Raw genomic sequence first — 19,038 nt, 5'->3', positions numbered from 1 at the left:
TATGGAACCCACAGATTTCCGTTGTTATTTTTAACACAACACAAACTAAATCATAAGTTGGACCTGCCTTTTGGGCTTCCTTTTTTTGAGGAAAAGAAACATTAGGACTCTGATTTTTCTGATAATTTCAGGATGTATATCAATATTTATTGTTAAGGATAAAAACATGGGTTTATATTCATTCCTGCCTAAGAGTTTGTATCTAAAAATTAAGTTAAAGTATAAAATAATTACCTTTAGTTTGTTTGCTTCTTTTTTATCCCCAGCAAAAAACGAATTCTCATCAAAATGCAAAGGAAATGACCTGCATTTTAAAACAGAGAATATTCATTTTTATATTTTAGAAAATATTAAAAGGTCTGCTAAAAAAACATTTTGCTGGTCAGTGATGAATCATATAATTAAAATAGAGTAGAAAATAGAGTAAAAGGAACACTCTGATGCCCCCAAGCAAATTCTTACCCTTGAATCTAAAAGCTAACTGCAAAATATAATTGAAGTTTGGCCCCAAATCCAACCTATTCAATTAAATGTGAAAATAATGCAGGTATCTAAGTACTAAAAGAATAGCTCTTAAAATTAAAAATATATGCTTTTTAGTACCCAGGTTAAAACAAAAACATAAATCAATTCTAAAGACCTATGAGCAAAATTTGCTGTTAATTATTTTTTAAGTAGTTTTTCTTTCTCTATATTATATATTTAAGAATTTAATTTTGGATACCACTTGTCACTCTTCTATTAATATATGTGTATCCCGGCCGGCATAGCTCAGCAGTTGAACATCAACCTATGAACCAGGAGGTCACGGTTTGATTCCCTGTCAGGGCACATGCCCAGGTTGCAGTCTAGATCCCTAGTGGGGAGCGTGCAGGAGGCAGCCGATCAATGATTCTCTCTCTTCATTGATCTTTCTCTCCTTCTCCCTTTCTCTCTAAAATCAATAAAAATATATTTTAAAATATATACATATAAGTGTAAATATATCATTTACTTGATTTCATGAAGTATTTCCAGAAGTAATATTTTGTTATCTGCATCCTGAACTTTATTCCCAGTGAAGAGTTGAAAATCTGGGCGCTCAAAGAATGGTACCACTTTAGATAAAGCCTTTAATTCTATTAAGTAGAGAAAATACAAATTCTTAAGTCTTCTTGGACCTTCTCCCTCAGTCAAAATTCCATCAAACCGCTGCTGAAATTCTGTTACGTTGTGTCCCCATATCTGTTCTAACCAGGTATCTAAGAAGACAAAAGAATTAAATATTAAAAATTTAATTTTAAAATTAAGTAGGCTTAATTAGATAAAATTACATTAGGTTGTTTATAGCTCCAGTTATTAATTTAATTTTATATATTAAAATATATAATAATATAACCATGAAAACTTTTCATAACTTAGCCTTTAATAGTTCTATATTAATATTTTATCTTCTAGAACACATGCATAAAAGGAAAATAAATTAAATGTTTTACTGAGAAACCAGGTTCAATAAAAATCAAGTTTCTGAATACAAATGTATTCATAAGACCAAAATACACAATTAAAAATGACTATCTGGTATTACTAATGAGTTTGAAGCCTTCAGGTTACTACAATTTATTTCTAAAATGTAAAAATTACTTTAGTTCCAGAAGAAATATATTTCTGATGAAAATCAACCATGGTCTCATCTTGAAGAGCATTCTTAAAGGCTAAAGAGCAACAGAAAATGCTTTTACCCATTAAACTTCAGGCCTGATGCTGGCACACAAATAAATGAGTTCTGATACAGTAATATCTAAAGAATAACAAACTGTGCTGTTTCAGTTCTCACAACAGAAGAACATTTCCAGAGAGATGTGTAAAGTTTTGAGCAGCTTCTTAAAAGAAGGTAAAGAGCTAAGATAATGCTGAACTTTTCCTTATAGTAACTACAGTTTCTGTATTCCTGATTACTACCATTTAAGAATGAACTTTTCCTGCCTAATACTCAGTAAGGTGAATAGTGTTCCATTCAGGTAAATACCAAGAAAATGTTAAGAATACCTGAAAAAAAGTGTGGTAAAGGGAATGAAAGTAAACATCACATACCTTGTAGAAGATACCGTGCGCTCAAGTGCACATTAATGCTTGCATGTAGGCCAGATATCAATCTGTAGAAGGCTCTTTTTTCTACACAGAGACCTAAAAAGGAATTTGGAAATAGACATTTCATATGTGAAACTTGTAAGGTTATGAAATTAACTTCATGTGTCTTTTTAAAAATGAGGAAAAAAATCATTTAAATTTGTTGAAAAGTTTTCAATTACCTTCTAGCCAGCTGTAAAATGTGTTCTCTGAAATTAAAAGAAAAGTCACAAGATTACAAAAATGCCAAAAGGTAAGTTTTTCAAAAGTTTAAAAATATAGCAAATGTGTGCCAAACAGTGATTTAAAGATTGTTTGACAAAAGGTCCAAATTTTATTTGCAATTTCTCCAAAGGAAGGAGAGATGTCTTGGTATGGGTTCAGGTAAGTACCACTCTCCTGCTCAGTCTTTGGAAGCCTTTAGCATTAAGTAGCTCAGTCTAATAACTTTCTAGATAAGGTGTTTTACAGAAAGTCAAAGCAGAATTTAAATGGTAAGTCAATACATGGAAAAATACTTAGCCTTGATAACAGTTCCTGCTATGAAAACTAAGAACTCATTATAGGTTTTTTTAAATTTGAAAAGTAAATAAAAATTATAAAGTAGAATTGGAAGTGTATATAACTCAGGGTATTATATACCATTCAACATTTCAAAAGAGCAAATCAAAGTTACAGAAACTAAACATCACTTATATTCTGTGACCTAATAAGATCACCGTTAATATACTTAGACCTAGTAATTCTGCTTTTAGAATTATGTTCTAAAGAAATAATTCAATGCCCAGACAGCCTGGCTCAGTAATTAAGCATTGTCCTATGAACCAGGAGGTCAAGGTTTGTTTCCCGGTCAGGGACATGCCCGGATCCACAGTGTGGGCCGTGCAGGAGGCAGCCAATCAATGATTCTCTCTCATCATTGATGTTTCTATCTCTCTCTCCCTCTCCCTTCCTCTCTGAAATCAATAACAATATATTTTTTTAAAAATAACTCAAAATGGAGAGGGGTTATAATTTTTAGAAAGATGATTATGCTATATATATTAAAACCTGAAATAATCAAAATGAACAATGATGCCTAATTTAACAAGACAGAATACTATATGACTAGTTAACATGGTAGAATAATATAAAAGTCTTAAAATGACAATAATGGTCCCCAGGAGAGGGTATGTACCAGAGGCAATCGATTGATATTTCTCTCTCCCTTCTTGTCTCTAAATAAATAAATAAATAAATAAATAAATAAAACATATTTTATTTAAAAATATTTTAAATAAATAAAATGACAAGAATGTGTAACATGAAAATATTTATCTAAAATAATATATTAAAGGAAATAAATAATTATAACTATGTAAAGATTCTAAGTATGCATTTACTAGATATAGCAAACATTGTACTATATTGTTCTTTGACTACAGTTGCTTATAGTAGCCCTAACCGATTTGGCTCAGTGGATAGAGCGTCGGCCTGCGGACTGAAGGGTCTCAGGTTCGATCCCGGTCAAGGGCATGTACCTTGGTTGCAGGCACATCCCCAGTGGGAGGTGTGCAGGAGGCAGTTGAATCGATGTTTCTAACTCTCTATCCCTCTCCCTTCCTCTCTGTAAAAAATCAATAAAATATATATTTTTTAAAAATAAAATAAAGTTGCTTATAGTAATATTAAAAATGATCCAAGCAAGCATAAAAGTAATGGAAGAAATGACAAAAAGAATAAATCAGACTACTTGAAAACTTAAAATGTCTATTGGAAAACTTCACAAATAAAAACAAAATACAAACAACAAAGTGTATAAAATGGATGGATGTTTCAAATTCAACAAAGAGATAATATCCTAAAAATATAAAAAGCTCATAAACTGAATAAAAATGCTAAAGTGCCCATTACAGATGGACAAATAATATGAACAGAGAATTCACAATGAATAAATACAAATGGTAATAGATAAAAATTGCTTAGTCTCATAAGTAATAAAAAAATACAAATTAAAACTATAGAGATACCACTGTTAACAGTAAAGATAAAAATATAATATTTAATGCTGACAAGGGAGGGGTAAAGTCAGCTGGCACAGTGATTGGAAGGGGTGTAAATTAGCACATCCTTTCCATGACAAAATGCAATCTCGTCCTATGTATCAAGAGCCTAAAATGCCAGAACCTTTGATCCAGTAAAGCCATTTCTAGAAATCTAGGCGGTTAGAGATAAATGTTTGCATACCCCCTAAAATTATGTGGAAGCCCCTGTGAGGGTATTTGAAGGTGGGGCCTTTGGGAGGTAATTGGGTCAGTTGAGGTCATGAGGGTGGCGTCCCATGATAGAATTAGAGTCTTTATAAGAAGAGGAAGAGACCCAAACTCTCTCTCTCTCTGCCATGTGAGAATACAGCAAGAAGGCTGGCTTCCTGCAAGCCAGGAAGAGAGCCCTCCCAGACACCAAATCTGCTGGCACCTTCAGAGGACTTCCCAGCCTCCTGAACTGTGAGAAAGTAAGTGTCTTTGGTTTAAGCCTCCCAGTCTATGGTCTTTTGTCAAAGCAGCCTGAGCTGACTAAGACATAGGTTAAGGAAGCAAGTAGGCATGGGAATAATCTATATATATAAAGCGGTAATAAGCAAATTAGCCGGGCGTCACAACTGGTTCAGGAGTAGGCTGCATCACAACAGCTCAGAAGGAGCTGCGTGCACAGATGGGAGGGAGGGGACTTTGTGCCGCCCCCAGCCCCAGTGGACACACACCAGGGGAGGGGGGGCATGCTCTAAGCGGCCAAGGCATGGCTCGGAGCACGCCCCCGGTGGGTGGTGGCAGCGGCCGGAGCGATGCAGCTCCAGTCCCAAATGCCTGGCAGTGGGTGGAGCAAAGCAGCCCAGGTCCCGGGTGCCTGGGTGGCAGGAGCAAAGCAGCCCGGGTCCTGGGTGCCAGAGGGAAGGAAGGCCTATTCTTGCATGAATCTTTGTGCATCAGGCCTCTAGTTATATATGAAACTATAATATATCTATTATTAAAATGGGAATAATAATATACAAAACTGTAATATATCTATTATTAAAGTATACATATATAAATAATCATTATTATCAAAATGTTAACAGAGAAGCAGTATGAGATAGTAACTAAGAGCATGGATCCTGGAGCCAAACTGCCTGCTTGGAATCCAAATTCTGCTACTTACAAGTCATATGATTTTAGCTGAGCTGCTAAATGGCTCTGGGACTCATTTTCCTTGTAATACCTCCTAGCTCAGCTGACCTGGCTTAGTGGTTGAGCGTCGACTTAAGAACCAGGAGGTCACAGTTTGATTCCCGGTCAGGGCATATGCATATGCCCAGGTTGCGGACTTGATCCCCCACTGGGGGCATGCAGGAGGCAGCCAATCAATGATTCTCTCTCATCACTGATGTTTCTATCTCCCTCGCCCTTCCTCTCTGAAATCAACAAAAAATATATATATATATATATATATTTTAAATACCTCTAAGGTTGTTGAAAGGGTTAAATGAAATCATATTTATAAATTTCTTAGAAGAATATTGCATGTAGTCTTAGCCATTATCATTATCAGTGATTTTGGAGTTGTGGGATTACAAGTGATGTGTTTTCCTATAAAAACCTTTAGTTTTTTTTTGTTGTTTTTTTTTTCAAATTTTGGACTGTGAATGGGGCAGGGAGGAGCAAGAGTGTAATATTGTTTGGGACCTAGCCTTCTGATGAAATTTTCAGTTCAGTTTTATAATCCTGATGTACTTATTCTCAGCTTGACCTGACTGTACTCCAGTTAGATAATCACCTAATCTGACAGCTTTCAGAGGTAACCTTTTCATATCTGACCAAAATGAATACATACAAATACAGTCATAAAAAAGATAGTTTCTCTAAGGAGAGCCTCCACAGATTAACAATCTTTTCTCTGATGAGAAGCAGGTTGAGATCTTCAAATAGTATTGAAAAAAAAAAACAAAACCAATAGCCTTTCCTGATGTAGCTGGAATACAGCATAGAACTAGGAACACCCAAGGCAGAATAAAGTTACTCAAAACTAAAAATTATAGGCTCAACACTAACAGTAACAAAATATGAGGCTCCTTGGAAAAATAATATCACTGCTAAAGAAATTTCTCTTCCAAACAGTACAGTCTGATTCAGTATTATTTTTTATTTTTGTTTTTTATTGATTTTAGAGAGAAGGAAGAGGGAGAGATAGAAACATCAATGATGAGACAGAATCATGGATCAGCTGCATCCTCAACGCCCCCTGCTGGGGAATGAGCCTGCAACCCAGGCATGTGCCCTGACCAGGAATTGAACCATGACCTCCTAGCTCATGGGTCACATTGAGCCACACTGGTTGGGCCTGATTCAGCATTACTTCTAACGTACAATAATAAAATAGCAATGTTGTAAGACATTAATATTACTTTTTTAGACATAATGCAAAAGCAATTCATAAAAATAATGTTCATAAACTTCTGAGGGAGAGGGAAGTGATACATTTAGCCATTTTGTCTAGCTGGACGAAAGCTAAGTACAGCTTAGTCTTTTCATACTGTTAAACACATGGCCTTAATAACAAAAATCATTTTGATCTCGCTCATAAAGCAAAAGGATTCTGAAAAAGACAAAGTAAACCTACAATATGTCAAAAAGTTTAGCATTAGAATTAGAGTCGGCAATGATACCTACACCCAAGAGTCATCATAAACCTTGGACGCCAGCAAATCAACACTCTGATCATGCCTGGAACCTTCCTGTATGAGTCCTAGCAGATCCTCGAGTTCAACCAGTAACAGGGTGTTTCCCTGTCTAGCTTTCCACGTGCAGTGGAACACGTAGGAGTGAATTATCAGAGGCTGATGCCTGCTACCCCTACTGCCTGATCCCAGACACAAGCAGTCATTTTCCCTTAACCTGTGCTTTTGCCTCCAGAATTTTAAATAAAGAAATAAAAATTAACCTCTTCTGAGTCTCAGAAGTGAGAAGAAAAAAAATTTTCCAAATAAACATCTGAATCTATAAGAAAAGTCATATATGTAATGTATGATAAAGAGAGTCTACTTACCTTCACTTTTCCCTGAAAAACAAAACAAAGTGTTTATTATTATAAACTCCTTCCAGATGCCCCTTTTAAAATACTATACTTCTATAAAAATAAGACTTTTAATAAGGGTTAGTTTTAGCCCATCCGTTCATCTACATAAGCAGAATCCATGAGATACTCCTGGCTGCAACTCTTATCGGTGATAGGAATTATGCCAGATTAGTGGCATCATCTCCAAGAGCCCCAATAAAGAGTAGTTGCAGCTCATACAAGATTTAAAATGGGCTAACAGGAGAGGAAAACCTAATCTGTCACCTGAGAGTGCTCTTGAATACCTTAAGGACTTAGGTTATTTGGCTGGCAGAGGCTTTATCCACATTTATTTATCCTAAAGCTATAATGTAGTTTCTGCTACAGATTTGAAACCTCCAGACTGACATTATAAAATTTTACTCTATTCAAGAATATTTTTAGAGACTATTTGTAAGACTCAAATTATGCACAATTCAGCAGTTGGTATGCAGCTGCTCATTTACTATGGAAAAATTATCTTCATTTGCCCACTTTCATTCAATGCTATCACTGTTTGATTATTAAGTAACATATGCTCATTGCAAATATGTGTTTTTCAAAAAGAGAACACAAACAAAATAAAAAATATCATCCAAAACTCCCTCTGCCCAAAGATAAATACCATTTACATCTTGGTAAATGTCCTTTTTCTTTGTGTATAGATATTTAGCTATTATATTTTTACAAAAATGTATTATACCTACTTCTGTAATGTTTCGATACCTGTTTTTTCTCAATGTGCTATTGGTCACTATTGACGCAAATGAATACAAATTTCATCAACATTTATAATGGCTATGTGAATATACCATAAATCATTTAACCACTTCTGAAATGATAAACATTTAAATTGTTCCTATGTATCTTTCAGATAAGTGAAGGTGGCTAATTAATTTATCAGACCATAATGTGAGTTCATACTGAAGATCACCTCTTGTCCAGGAATTTGCATTTCACTGATATTAAATCAATACCTTCGACTGAGTTACCATATGTAACTCCATAAACTCAAAAGCCTTGTTTAAAGATGTTCTCCCATTTCTAATCTAAGAAAGACTAATCTGCCAGCATTTAGGGCAGTGGTTCTCAACCTGTGGGTCGCGACCCCTTTGGCAGTCAAATGACCCTTTCACAGGGGTCGCCTAAGACCATCCTGCATATCAGATATTTACATTACGATTCATAACAATAGCAACATTATAGTTATGAAGTAGCAACGAAAATAATTTTATGGTTGGGTCACAACATGAGGAACTGTATTTAAAGGGCCAGAAGGTTGAGAACCACTGATTTAGGGGATGATGCAACCCATTGCTTTCGAGGAGGAAATTTATGTTTATGGACTATATGAGATCAGCAGCTATTCAAGTAAATTTAAAAACAATAACATCACATATTTGCTAAAAGCACATCAAAGATTTCATCGGTAAGCACATATTCAGAGAATAGGTATAGATATCATAACTGCTTATTATAGACTGGAGAAGGATTTGTGTCCCTTCTGCACCTACACAGTGCCTAGCATATAGTACATGGTGGATAATCATTTGTTGAAGGAACAAGACCATTAAATGAGGACACTTTTCATCCATCAATTATCTAACAAACTCTATGATGTGCTAGGCTCTAAATTAACAGATGAAACCAATAAATGTGTCCAAAGTACAGTGTAGATCAACAGATATGTAAATAGTAGTCAAATAATGCTAAACAGTGGAAAGGGCTGTAAGAGAAACAAGACATGGCATAAGATCACTTCCTGAGAAGAGACCACTTCCAGTTCGGAGGACCAGCGAAAGCTTTGTGGAGAAGGAAGCATGTGGGCCAGACCTTAAGTGTAAGTAGAAAATGAAAAACGTTAATGTGTTACAAAGACCTGTGAATTTGAAACCAGACTCCCAATAATTTCAAGTGTTGGGAAAGATGTGAGGTAGAAGGTGTTGGACATTCATGTAACTAGAAAATGAGTAAAAATAGTAGAAAAACGAAGCACACGTTATGTGAAAATGCATAGGATAAATATATAACTTAGTCTTCATATTATGGTAGTCTAATACCAGGAACTTCATTACAAAAATACTCCTTCCTGAAGTGTATGTCAAACACCAATTTCTCTGCAAGAATAAGGTATAACTTCTATGGAAAAAAGGAATACTAGTATATCACCTCACGTGCTCTTGCCAACCCTTTTCAGGCCTTCCCCCTCCTCTAACCAAAGTTCACTGGCCGATGAATGTAACAGTGCAATTAAATAACTCACCTTGACTGGAAGCCAAAGGATTTAAAGGTCTCTTAATTGTCTGTGGCCTGGAATCAAAATAAAGTTACAAAGTATAAATATGTCATCCATAATGTTACTTAAGTAAAAATGAAAATTATTATGCCGGAACCGGTTTGGCTCAGTGGATAGAGCGTCGGCCTGCGGACTGAAAGGTCCCAGGTTTGATTCCGGTCAAGGGCATGTACCTGGGTTGCGGACACATCCCCAGTAGGGGATGTGCAGGAGGCAGCTGATCGATGTTTCTCTCTCATCGATGTTTCTATCTCTCTATCTCTCTCCCTTCCTCTCTGTGAAAAATCAATAAAATATATTTTAAAAAAAAGAAAAAAAAGAAAATTATCTCAGAAAGTTTCTTAGTGACTATATCCAAAACTAAACTGTTTTATTGAGCTTATAAAATATTTAGTTTTCACTAATTGCTTTAAGGGAAGCAATTTAAGGGAAGGTGGCTGTTATTTGTTTTAATGATAATAGTTTCTGAGCTTTTTCCATTATAACAGCCAGAAAGTCATTTCCTAATCACCTCTTCAAACAAAGGAAGAAAAAAATACCACTCAAGCTCTTCTCCTGGAGTCACTAAAATGCTTTTAAATGTATTACATACACATATGTGTGTATATGCCACAAAGTACAATCCAAATTGAAAGACAAACAAAAAATGTAAATACCCAACACAAGCATTAAAATAAGAAAGAAAAAAAGTGTGGGTAGATTATCTTCCACTTAGGAAATCTTAGGCATCTCAGTCTTCCCTGTGGCCATCGAGTTGGTTATGATTTCAATAAAAGGTGTGTTTTTTTAATAAGGATAAAAAAGAGAGTTAATATGTCACTAAAGTGCTTTTAAATCTCAAAATGAATATTCATTAGTATCATTTTGTGAAGTGCAGGGATTGTTTTAACATCCATTATTTAAATTTTACAAATTTGTACAAGTTGGGACATTTTGAGAACAGAACATGTAAGTTATATTTTAACATGCTCAATTTAGCGCCTCCTACATCATTTATATTTTAGAAATATTGTGGTAATCGTGATATAAATTAGTTAGAAAAGAACTATAAAACTAATACAAAATCAAACAAGTGCTTCAGTTGGACTCTATTTTAGTTCACTTTAAAAAAAAAAATCCTTTAAAGTCAGTAAACCAAACATAAACATTCTGAATAATAGTCAAGAGAATTGAAATGAAACATATGGCAGAAATAAGTAAATAACAAAAACTCTCCACTACCCAAACTGGAGAAATTCTTCAAGTCAAAAAAGGAACAGTCTGACATTTTATTGGTATAAGTACACTTGCTGGTCTCTTATGTTTATATTTGACTTATAAAAAGTGAAATGCATTATTGCCATATCTGGAAACTCCAAAGATTTTCCCAGAATTCCCCCTAATCTCTGAGATAGCATCACACACACACACACACACACACACACACACACACACACACACACACACACATTCTTCCAAAAACCAATAAGCACATTGTTTAGAGCTTAGAAGCTTAGAAGTGAGTAAACTTGAAGTATGTCTCAGTCACCCAGTGATCAAATTGACTGCTTCCACTATAGTGATTTATAGTACGAAGTGGGTTCTTTGACGCTGGACAAACCAGTTAAAATCAGCTTTCCAAATTTCTGTTTCTCCATCTCTAAACTGTAAGGACGACAACACAGGGTGACTGGGAAGACTAAAGGAGAAGATCTATGTAACATGCTTATTAGCACAATGCCTACACAGAGTGAGTGTTCAAAAGTGTTAGTTATTATAATTATTCTGTGAAATTAATTTAACCTTGAAGTGGGTAAAATAACTATAGGTACAAAAAGAGGAGTAAAAGTCACCCAAAAGAGAATAAGGAGTTATACATTCTGATCTATTCTCTGCCACTAACCGTATGATTTTAGAAAATGAAGTAACTCTCTCTCAGGCTCTAGGTTAGCTCCTCTAGACAATGAGGCTCTCTGACCCGACTCAAGGAACATTTTAAGTGCCCACAACACTCCCATAAAAGTCTAATACTATTCTAAGTCTTTTAAAAAAGAGAGATATTTGTTGAAACATGTCTACATGTTTCCCCAGAGGAGACCTGGTTTCATGAATAAGTATGTTCCTATGTCCCAATACATCCTTTAACAAAGTAAATTTCATTTGTACTTAAATCATTATTATTTTGTTTGTTTACAAAGAGAAATCACTACATCTCCTAAAAATTTATAAATGGAAAAGACACATACTTAAAACAGTTTTCTTCATAGATGACATTCCATATTCTCCAAGCATCTGGTCCCTTGTAACCCGTGTAGCGCTCAGGATTAAGGAGCAAATCTACGTACTCAGCATCAGGAGACTGTATGTCTATAAAATAAAAGTTTCTATTGAAACTTTCTTCTTTACAGTTACCTTTAAAAAGCTAGTATAGAAGTACTCCATTGATTCTAAGGCATCACAGATGTGTCAATGCCTCAGGGACTTAAAAACAACTTTTCAGGAGAAAGATAAAAGAATCAACACAGCCACATTAAATGTACACTCTAGTTTCAAAAGCATGCTGCTTTTAGAAATGTTACAAAATAGGAACAGGTGAATTTTAGAACCAAAGGAACATGGTAATTCAATTCTCATAAGCTATCCATACAAAGAATATATATACATGTCCCTCCACAATGACCACAGTAGTTTATCAGTAACTAAGGTAAATGAAGTGTTAGTACCATACACTGTTTGTTATCAAATACTTCCTTCTTGCATGAGCACCATCAGAATCCACCACAAACCTGTCCCAAAGGTATAATCCTAAACATGCAAAAAGTCACATCCAGGATGGCATTTGGGTCTGCATTATTTTTAAAGGGAAAATTGGAAGCAACCTAAATGCCCAACAGAGCAGAGCATGGGTTCTGGAGCCAGAGTGCCCGGGTCAGAATCCAGGACAAGTTATGTAATTTCTCTGTCTTGTGCCATCATTTCTAAGATGGGGATAATATTCATAGTGTTACTGTAAGACTTAAATAAGTTATATATGTGCAGAGAGCTTAGAACAATGGTAAGAGAATAATAAATATTAGCTGGTGGTATTGGTGTTATGATGTATATTAACAGGCCATTTTATAGTCAAAACTATGAAGTACAAAGGCTATCTAGTAAAATGAAAAGATAAACATTATAGAGAAGTCAGTTAAAGATATATAAACAAAACATACAAAAATTGGTGGGATATTGCTTTCTTGTGTGTTCTATAAATTTGTATATATGTTATAACTTCAAAGCAACAACAACAAAAAGGACCCTAGTCCTCCAGTGGCTTTGGGAAATTATTTAATAGCACAGCAAAATCTTACTCCTCTAGAAGGCTTAACAATATGCACCAACAAAGAATTTGCTTCCAGAAGCAACATAGCGACAGCATCTAGAAATAACTGAAAGTCTAAGATAGAAGTAATACACAATATAATAAATTATAATAAATTCATAAATATATTCATAAAACATATAAATATTGCTCAGCAACTACTACTTTAAGACAGAAAACTAACCACCACGAAATGATTACATTTTTATATTTTGCCTAGAGATAAACATTGCCTCATAATTTTCCTTATGATAAGTACTTCCTCTCCCAACTTTATTTTTTTAAATGTTATTAAAACTATATTTTGTCAGATGACAAAAGTTTAAATTTCTTCTTTTTTTTTAATCCTCACCCAAGGATATTTTTCCCATTGATTTGTTTAGAGAGAAGGGAGGAGGGGGGCAGAGAGAGAAGGAAACATCCATGTGAGAGACATATCGATTGGTTGCCACTCATTCGCACCCCTTTCATACCCAACCAACCAGGGCCAGGAATTGGGCCTGCAACTGAGGTACGTGTCCTTGACTAGGAATCGGACCTGAGACCCTTTGGATCAATGCTCTAACCACTGAACAAAGCCAGCCAGGGCTTAAATTTCTCATTCGAATATATAAAATACCTTCTATAGTCCCCCTACCATTTACACACATTATGTATTCCTTATAAAGCTTTCTTTTTTTATAATATCCACCCTCCTTTCACAGAATAAACAAATACAAATTGTCAAGTGGTTCACCCAAGATAACAGAACACCACCACATAAAAAGTGAATTATTGATTCTCAGTCCTTGCCACACAAAGGTAAGCTGGCAGTCTCAAAAGGACACTTTTTAAATAGAAATAAGGTATTGCCATTCTTTCTCTAACATTGCAGGCCTTAAAAAAAAGTGCTGCAAGTTATAAATTTATTTTATCTCACAGCACTGTTTACTCCAAAGAACCTTGTGGAAAAGACCAAAGTTAGGGGGCTGGGAGAGCATTTATCCCTTTCCTTTACTAAGCCATCCTCACCCAACACCCCTGAAGCCAAATGTGTTTGGAATTCAGAACTTTTCAGATTTTAGAAAATACAGTGCATGCAGCATATATTGACTATTACTCCAGCAGGGACGGAGGCAGCAACTTTTGATCAAATACATAAATATCTCTGCCATGAAATACATGAATATTCACACAATGAATCTATGATAAACTTAGAGGGAAAAATATTGACTTTTCTATGTTTTCAGAATTTGGAAATAAGAATAAAGGGCTATAGATATAAATGTGCCCAAACATGGTCATGTTTTTTTATTAAGGAAAGCATGTATTTCTTTTTTAAAAGAAAAAAAGCCACAAAATTAAAAGTAAATACTTTCTATTTTTCTTCCTTTTGGGGGGGGGGGGGTTATAGGGATTGCTGGCTTCATCTTTTACTTGTAATTAAAATGATCTGTATCACTCTTCACTAATTTTTTATTTTATTTTTAATCCTCACCTGAGGATATTGAGGGAGGGAGGGAGAGGGAGAGGGAGAGGGAGAGGGAGAGGGAGAGGGGGAGAGAGAGAGAGAGAGAGAGAGAGAGAGAGAGAGAGAGAGAGAGAGAGAAACATCAATGTGTCTCTCACATCGACTGGTTGCATCTTGCAATGTGTCCTGATTGGGGCCAGGGATCAACCTGTAACCCAGGTACCACCCTTAACTGAGAATCAGACCCAAGACCCTACAGTGCCCAGGCCAACACTCTAACCACTGAACCACACCATCTAAGGCTTCACTACTTGTTTAAAAGATCACTAATTTGCTCTAAAACAGCCATAGAAAAATACCAAAATTCAGTTTGATTTTATGTTGTTTAGCCAATTAAAAGGCTAAACAATTCAATTTAGGAAAAGGGAGACACTAGAAAAAGGAAGAAGAGACAAATCCATAAATCTTGATCAAAGAGTTCTAAGGGTTTCTGGGGCTCCTACATTTTAACAGCACCAGCCCTCTGGCTTAGCTTTAGATGTAGCAGATACAACTGATGGGTCATTATTCTCTTTTCCAAAAGTGACATGGACCATCACCATTAAGGAAAATATTTAACAATATGATATCAGTGAAACAGAAGCAGGTATTTGCATTCCCTACTTTTTAGCTATTTATGCAAAATGCCTGTATATATTATAAAAATTATAATATATAATATATGATGTAATCTATATTTTATGCAATACAATATATAATAATATTATATATATATTACTATAACTATGGAACTCAAGAGGTGATTTTTTTTCAAAAACTGAAAACCATTAAAGCAAATTAACTCCCCACCTCCCTTCCCTCCAGCCCTTGGTAAACTCTAATGTACTTTCTGTCTCTATATGATAAGTTACCTAATCTAGATATTTCATACAAATGGAATCACACGATACTTGTCCTTTTCTGTCTGGCTTATTTCATTTAGCATTATGCTCTGAACGTTAATTCACACTGTAGCATGTATCAGAACTTTATTTCTTCTTATGGCAAAACAGTATTTCATTGTATGTAGGTACTAAACTTTCTTGATACTGTACATTCATCCATTCATGGAAACTTTTCCCACCTCTTGGTTATTGTGAATAATGCTGCTATAAACATAGGTGTTTATATGTTTCCCTGTATTCAGTCTTTTTAGGTGTTTGCTTAGGAGTTGAATTGTCAAGTCATATGGTAACTCTAGGTTTACTTTTTGAGGAAATGCCAAACCATTAGAAAATGAATTTATAAAAGTCATTTTTAAAGAATTATTTTTTTCTTGGGTACAATCTTAAACAAAATGCATACTATAAAAAAGCTTTTACCATCAGCTTCACAGAAGTTGTCTGAGGAATCATCATGCTTGGTCCACTGAAGAACGGCCTTCTGCGTTTCCTCACTTCAAACAAAGATAACAGTGTTATTCTTTTTTTAAAGTTAACATTTCACCTGGAAAAAAAACATAAAATGCTCCTGCTGCCAAAAAAAAAAATCAAACCTCAGAGACTCATCCACAGCTCCAAGTCGTTCAGCCTGTTCACATTCTTCAATGAGATTATTGCCTTCTTCAGAATACTGAAATGAAAAGGGGAATAAATAGAATACAAGTTTACTGCATTTTTTAAACATTTAAAAAAGAATTTTTTAACACATTGGCTATGACGTCACTCTGTATGTAAACAAGAAAACATGGGATTGAAATGAGCAAAATCAGTTTAGAATCTGTAATAAATAAGTAAATAGAGGGAAAAGATACAAGTCTCTCATACTGAAGAATTCCAGACAACTTATATCCTCAAGGAGATGAAGCGCTCCGTAAATGTGGGCTGTGCATAGAGGTGACTTCCTTCCAAAGAATACAGTACGAAAAGGGTGAGTAAGAATAAATCTATGGTGGAGAAAGCTGACAAAACTACCTCAACCAGGTGATCAAGGTCAACTTTAATAGGAAAAAGTCATATTGGCAATATGTGACGTGATGTGACGTGATGTACATGAGGAAAATGGCACTTTACTTCTGTGGTCTTCCTCCCAAAAACATAACCCCACTCTGAGCATGAGAAAAACATGAGACAAATCCCAACTGCAAATGCCTGACTACTACGCCTTAAAAGTATCTCATCAAAAACAAGGCAAGGCTGAGAAACTGTCCCAGCCAAGAGGAACCTAAGAGATATGACCCCTAACTGTAACTTGCTATCCTGGATGCCATCCTGAAACACAAGAAGGACATTAGGGGGAAAACAAGGAAATCTGAATAAAACGTGGACTTTAGGTAGTAATAATGTATCAATATCGGTTCACTAATTATAATAAATGTATCATACAAATGCAAGATGTTAATCACAGAGGAAACTAAGTGTGGAGTACATGGAAACTCTACTATCTTCACAATTTTTTCTATAAATCTAAAAGTATTATGGCCCTGACCGGTTTGGCTCAGTGGATAGAGCGTCAGCCTGCGGACTGAAAGGTCCCAAGTTCAGTTCTGGTCAAGGGCATGTACCTTGGTTGCGGGCACATCCCCAGTAGGGGGTGTGCAGGAGGCAGCTAATCGATGCTTCTCTCTCATTGATGTTTCTAACTCTCTATCCCTCTCCCTTCCTCTCTGTAAAAAGTCAATAAAGTATATTTAAAAAAATAAAAATAAATAAAAGTATAATGAAATTAAAAATTTATTTAAAGAGAGAGACATAAGAGACACATCAACCAAATGCCATGTATGAAATATATTTGAATCCTGTTTCAAACAAGCTATTAAGATACTTATGAAACAACTAAAGAAATTCGAAGCCTGACTGTGGTTATATTTTTTAAGTATATTTTAATCTTAGGGATGTATATAAAGTATTTGTAAACAAAATGATTTACCTGAGACTGGTTTTAAGTACTTGGGAGAATGAGGTGGGATGTACAGATGAAACAAGATTAACCACACATTGGTAACTGATGAAGCTCTGTGATGGGTACATGTTGTGGGTTTGTTTCCTCTACTTTAATTTTTCTTTCATGCTTTGCATAACAAAGGGTTGAACAAAAGAACTGGAGTCATTGAGTACAAATAACTCTCAAGGGGTTTCACTGTGAAGGGGAGCAGAGAAGTGGGGTAGTAGCTGGTAGGGGAAATGAGTCTTTGTTAAGATATTGGACACATTAATCAATATATACATACCTTGTAGCTTGCAGATTTAATTCCATCAGGAACTTCATCCTGAAAAAGAAAAAAAATGCTTTTACATGACATTTATCCTACTGATAAAGTATTTTAAATTTCCATGATTTATGAGAAAAATTCATGAAACAAATTATTGAAGTTAACATTTTTTAACTGAGAACAGTTAGGCAGTTGTAACATTATTTTCTGTTAGTAAATAAAAATGCAACAACAAATTATTCTATGGATTGCTGATATATATTTCAGCATGGAAATGTAAAAATAGTCACCTAGTTATTATTCAATGTGATGCTCAAGTTGTCCACATTTGGCCACTAGGGGACCCACTTATGCTTACTTGATATTTGCACCTATGTCTTTTGATATTACCCCAGTTATTTTTGTTGTTGTTGTTTAATTTATCTTTATTGTTGAAAGTATTGCAGGTGCCCCCTTTTTTTTCCCATTGACCCCCTCCACCCTGCACTGGCCCCTCCCAGGCCTTCACCACACTATTGTGTGTGTCCATGGGCTATGCATAGATGCATATAAATTCCCCCGTTAATCTCTCCCCACCCACCCCCCCTACCCCAGTAATCTTTAACAGCATTTTTTATTTCTGTTATGACAAGATACTCCAAGTTCATCTTGTATATTTCTTGTTCCAGTCTTGGAATTGCTTAAGTGTTTTTTGTTTGGTTAGTTGGTTGGTTTGGTTTGTTTTAAGAAGGCTTCGTTCTTTTCAGCGCAAAATAGAACCATTTTTTAGTCAAGCATTGGCCACTTACCAACTACAGGACCTATTCTGCCTATCATCAAAGTGATGCTGTGAGTGCAGATAATGAGGTACATGGGAGAACTCTGTAAATTGCAGGCCCAATGCTAAGTATATCCCTGAATTAGAGTTTGCTCAAAGGGGAGGACCCACACAGAGACATGCACTTTATCATGTACCCTTCAGACTCTGAACTAGGTCAACATGTGTTCTTTTTCTATGCCCAGGTATTTAGATGGTTTCTAATTTTTTCATATAATAAACCATGCCAACTTTATAGGCCAATTTCAGCAGAATTGACATCTCTACAAAATTCAGTACTGCTTTACAATCATCTTTGAACATTTGTTTGATTATTTTAGTCAGTGAAATTCCTAGTGGAATTGCTAGGTCCCGGATATGTACCTTTTTAATGTGTTTGATACATTTGCCAAATTGATCTCGAAAAGACTTCACCGCCGGAGTGCTTATTTCCTAACACTGGCTGTTGTTACTCTTTTTCGCCTGGGCCACTTAGTAATGGAGGAGAAAGAACCTTGTTTTGATTCACTGTAAAGGAAGTAACCAGTGTTTCAGCTTACAGAGAGGGTCCAGCCTCTGTGGGAGACCACCAGCCACATTCAAATATTCTCTGGAATCAGGAGTGTGAATCAAAGGGTATGCATTTTAAAGACCACGTTTGAGGAAGAGAGTTTCAACTTTTATTATTTTTCTATCTCCTGCTGGGTCCCAGAGTATAACCTGAACCAAGTCTAAAATTGAACTGAAA

The 19,038-nt window shown here is 35.4% G+C and overlaps 1 protein-coding gene across 4 annotated transcripts in view; it reads right to left on the bottom strand.

Annotated features, from left to right (window-relative positions):
* Positions 1-19,038, bottom strand: part of ERO1A (endoplasmic reticulum oxidoreductase 1 alpha) — a 43,857-nt gene that overhangs the window by 8,958 nt on the left and 15,861 nt on the right. The window contains exons 4-13 of one of the 4 annotated variants that reach the window (XM_006096979.3): positions 17,513-17,551; positions 15,839-15,915; positions 15,666-15,739; positions 11,740-11,860; positions 9,482-9,528; positions 7,171-7,182; positions 2,292-2,318; positions 2,074-2,166; positions 995-1,241; positions 235-304 (exon numbers count right to left, since the gene is read on the bottom strand). In XM_006096979.3, the coding sequence (XP_006097041.1) occupies positions 235-304; positions 995-1,241; positions 2,074-2,166; positions 2,292-2,318; positions 7,171-7,182; positions 9,482-9,528; positions 11,740-11,860; positions 15,666-15,739; positions 15,839-15,915; positions 17,513-17,551 (807 nt within the window). The remainder of the gene's footprint in view (positions 1-234; positions 305-994; positions 1,242-2,073; positions 2,167-2,291; positions 2,319-7,170; positions 7,183-9,481; positions 9,529-11,739; positions 11,861-15,665; positions 15,740-15,838; positions 15,916-17,512; positions 17,552-19,038) is intronic. The other 3 variants (XR_002831237.1, XM_023760772.1, XM_014462838.2) reach the window with 3 other exon arrangements.

This window comes from Myotis lucifugus, unplaced genomic scaffold (assembly GCF_000147115.1).
Source record: "Myotis lucifugus unplaced genomic scaffold, Myoluc2.0 scaffold_191, whole genome shotgun sequence".
Taxonomy (NCBI): domain Eukaryota; kingdom Metazoa; phylum Chordata; class Mammalia; order Chiroptera; family Vespertilionidae; genus Myotis; species Myotis lucifugus.
Note: the sequence above shows the minus strand (reverse complement) of the source record. Positions and strands in the feature narration are given on the sequence as shown.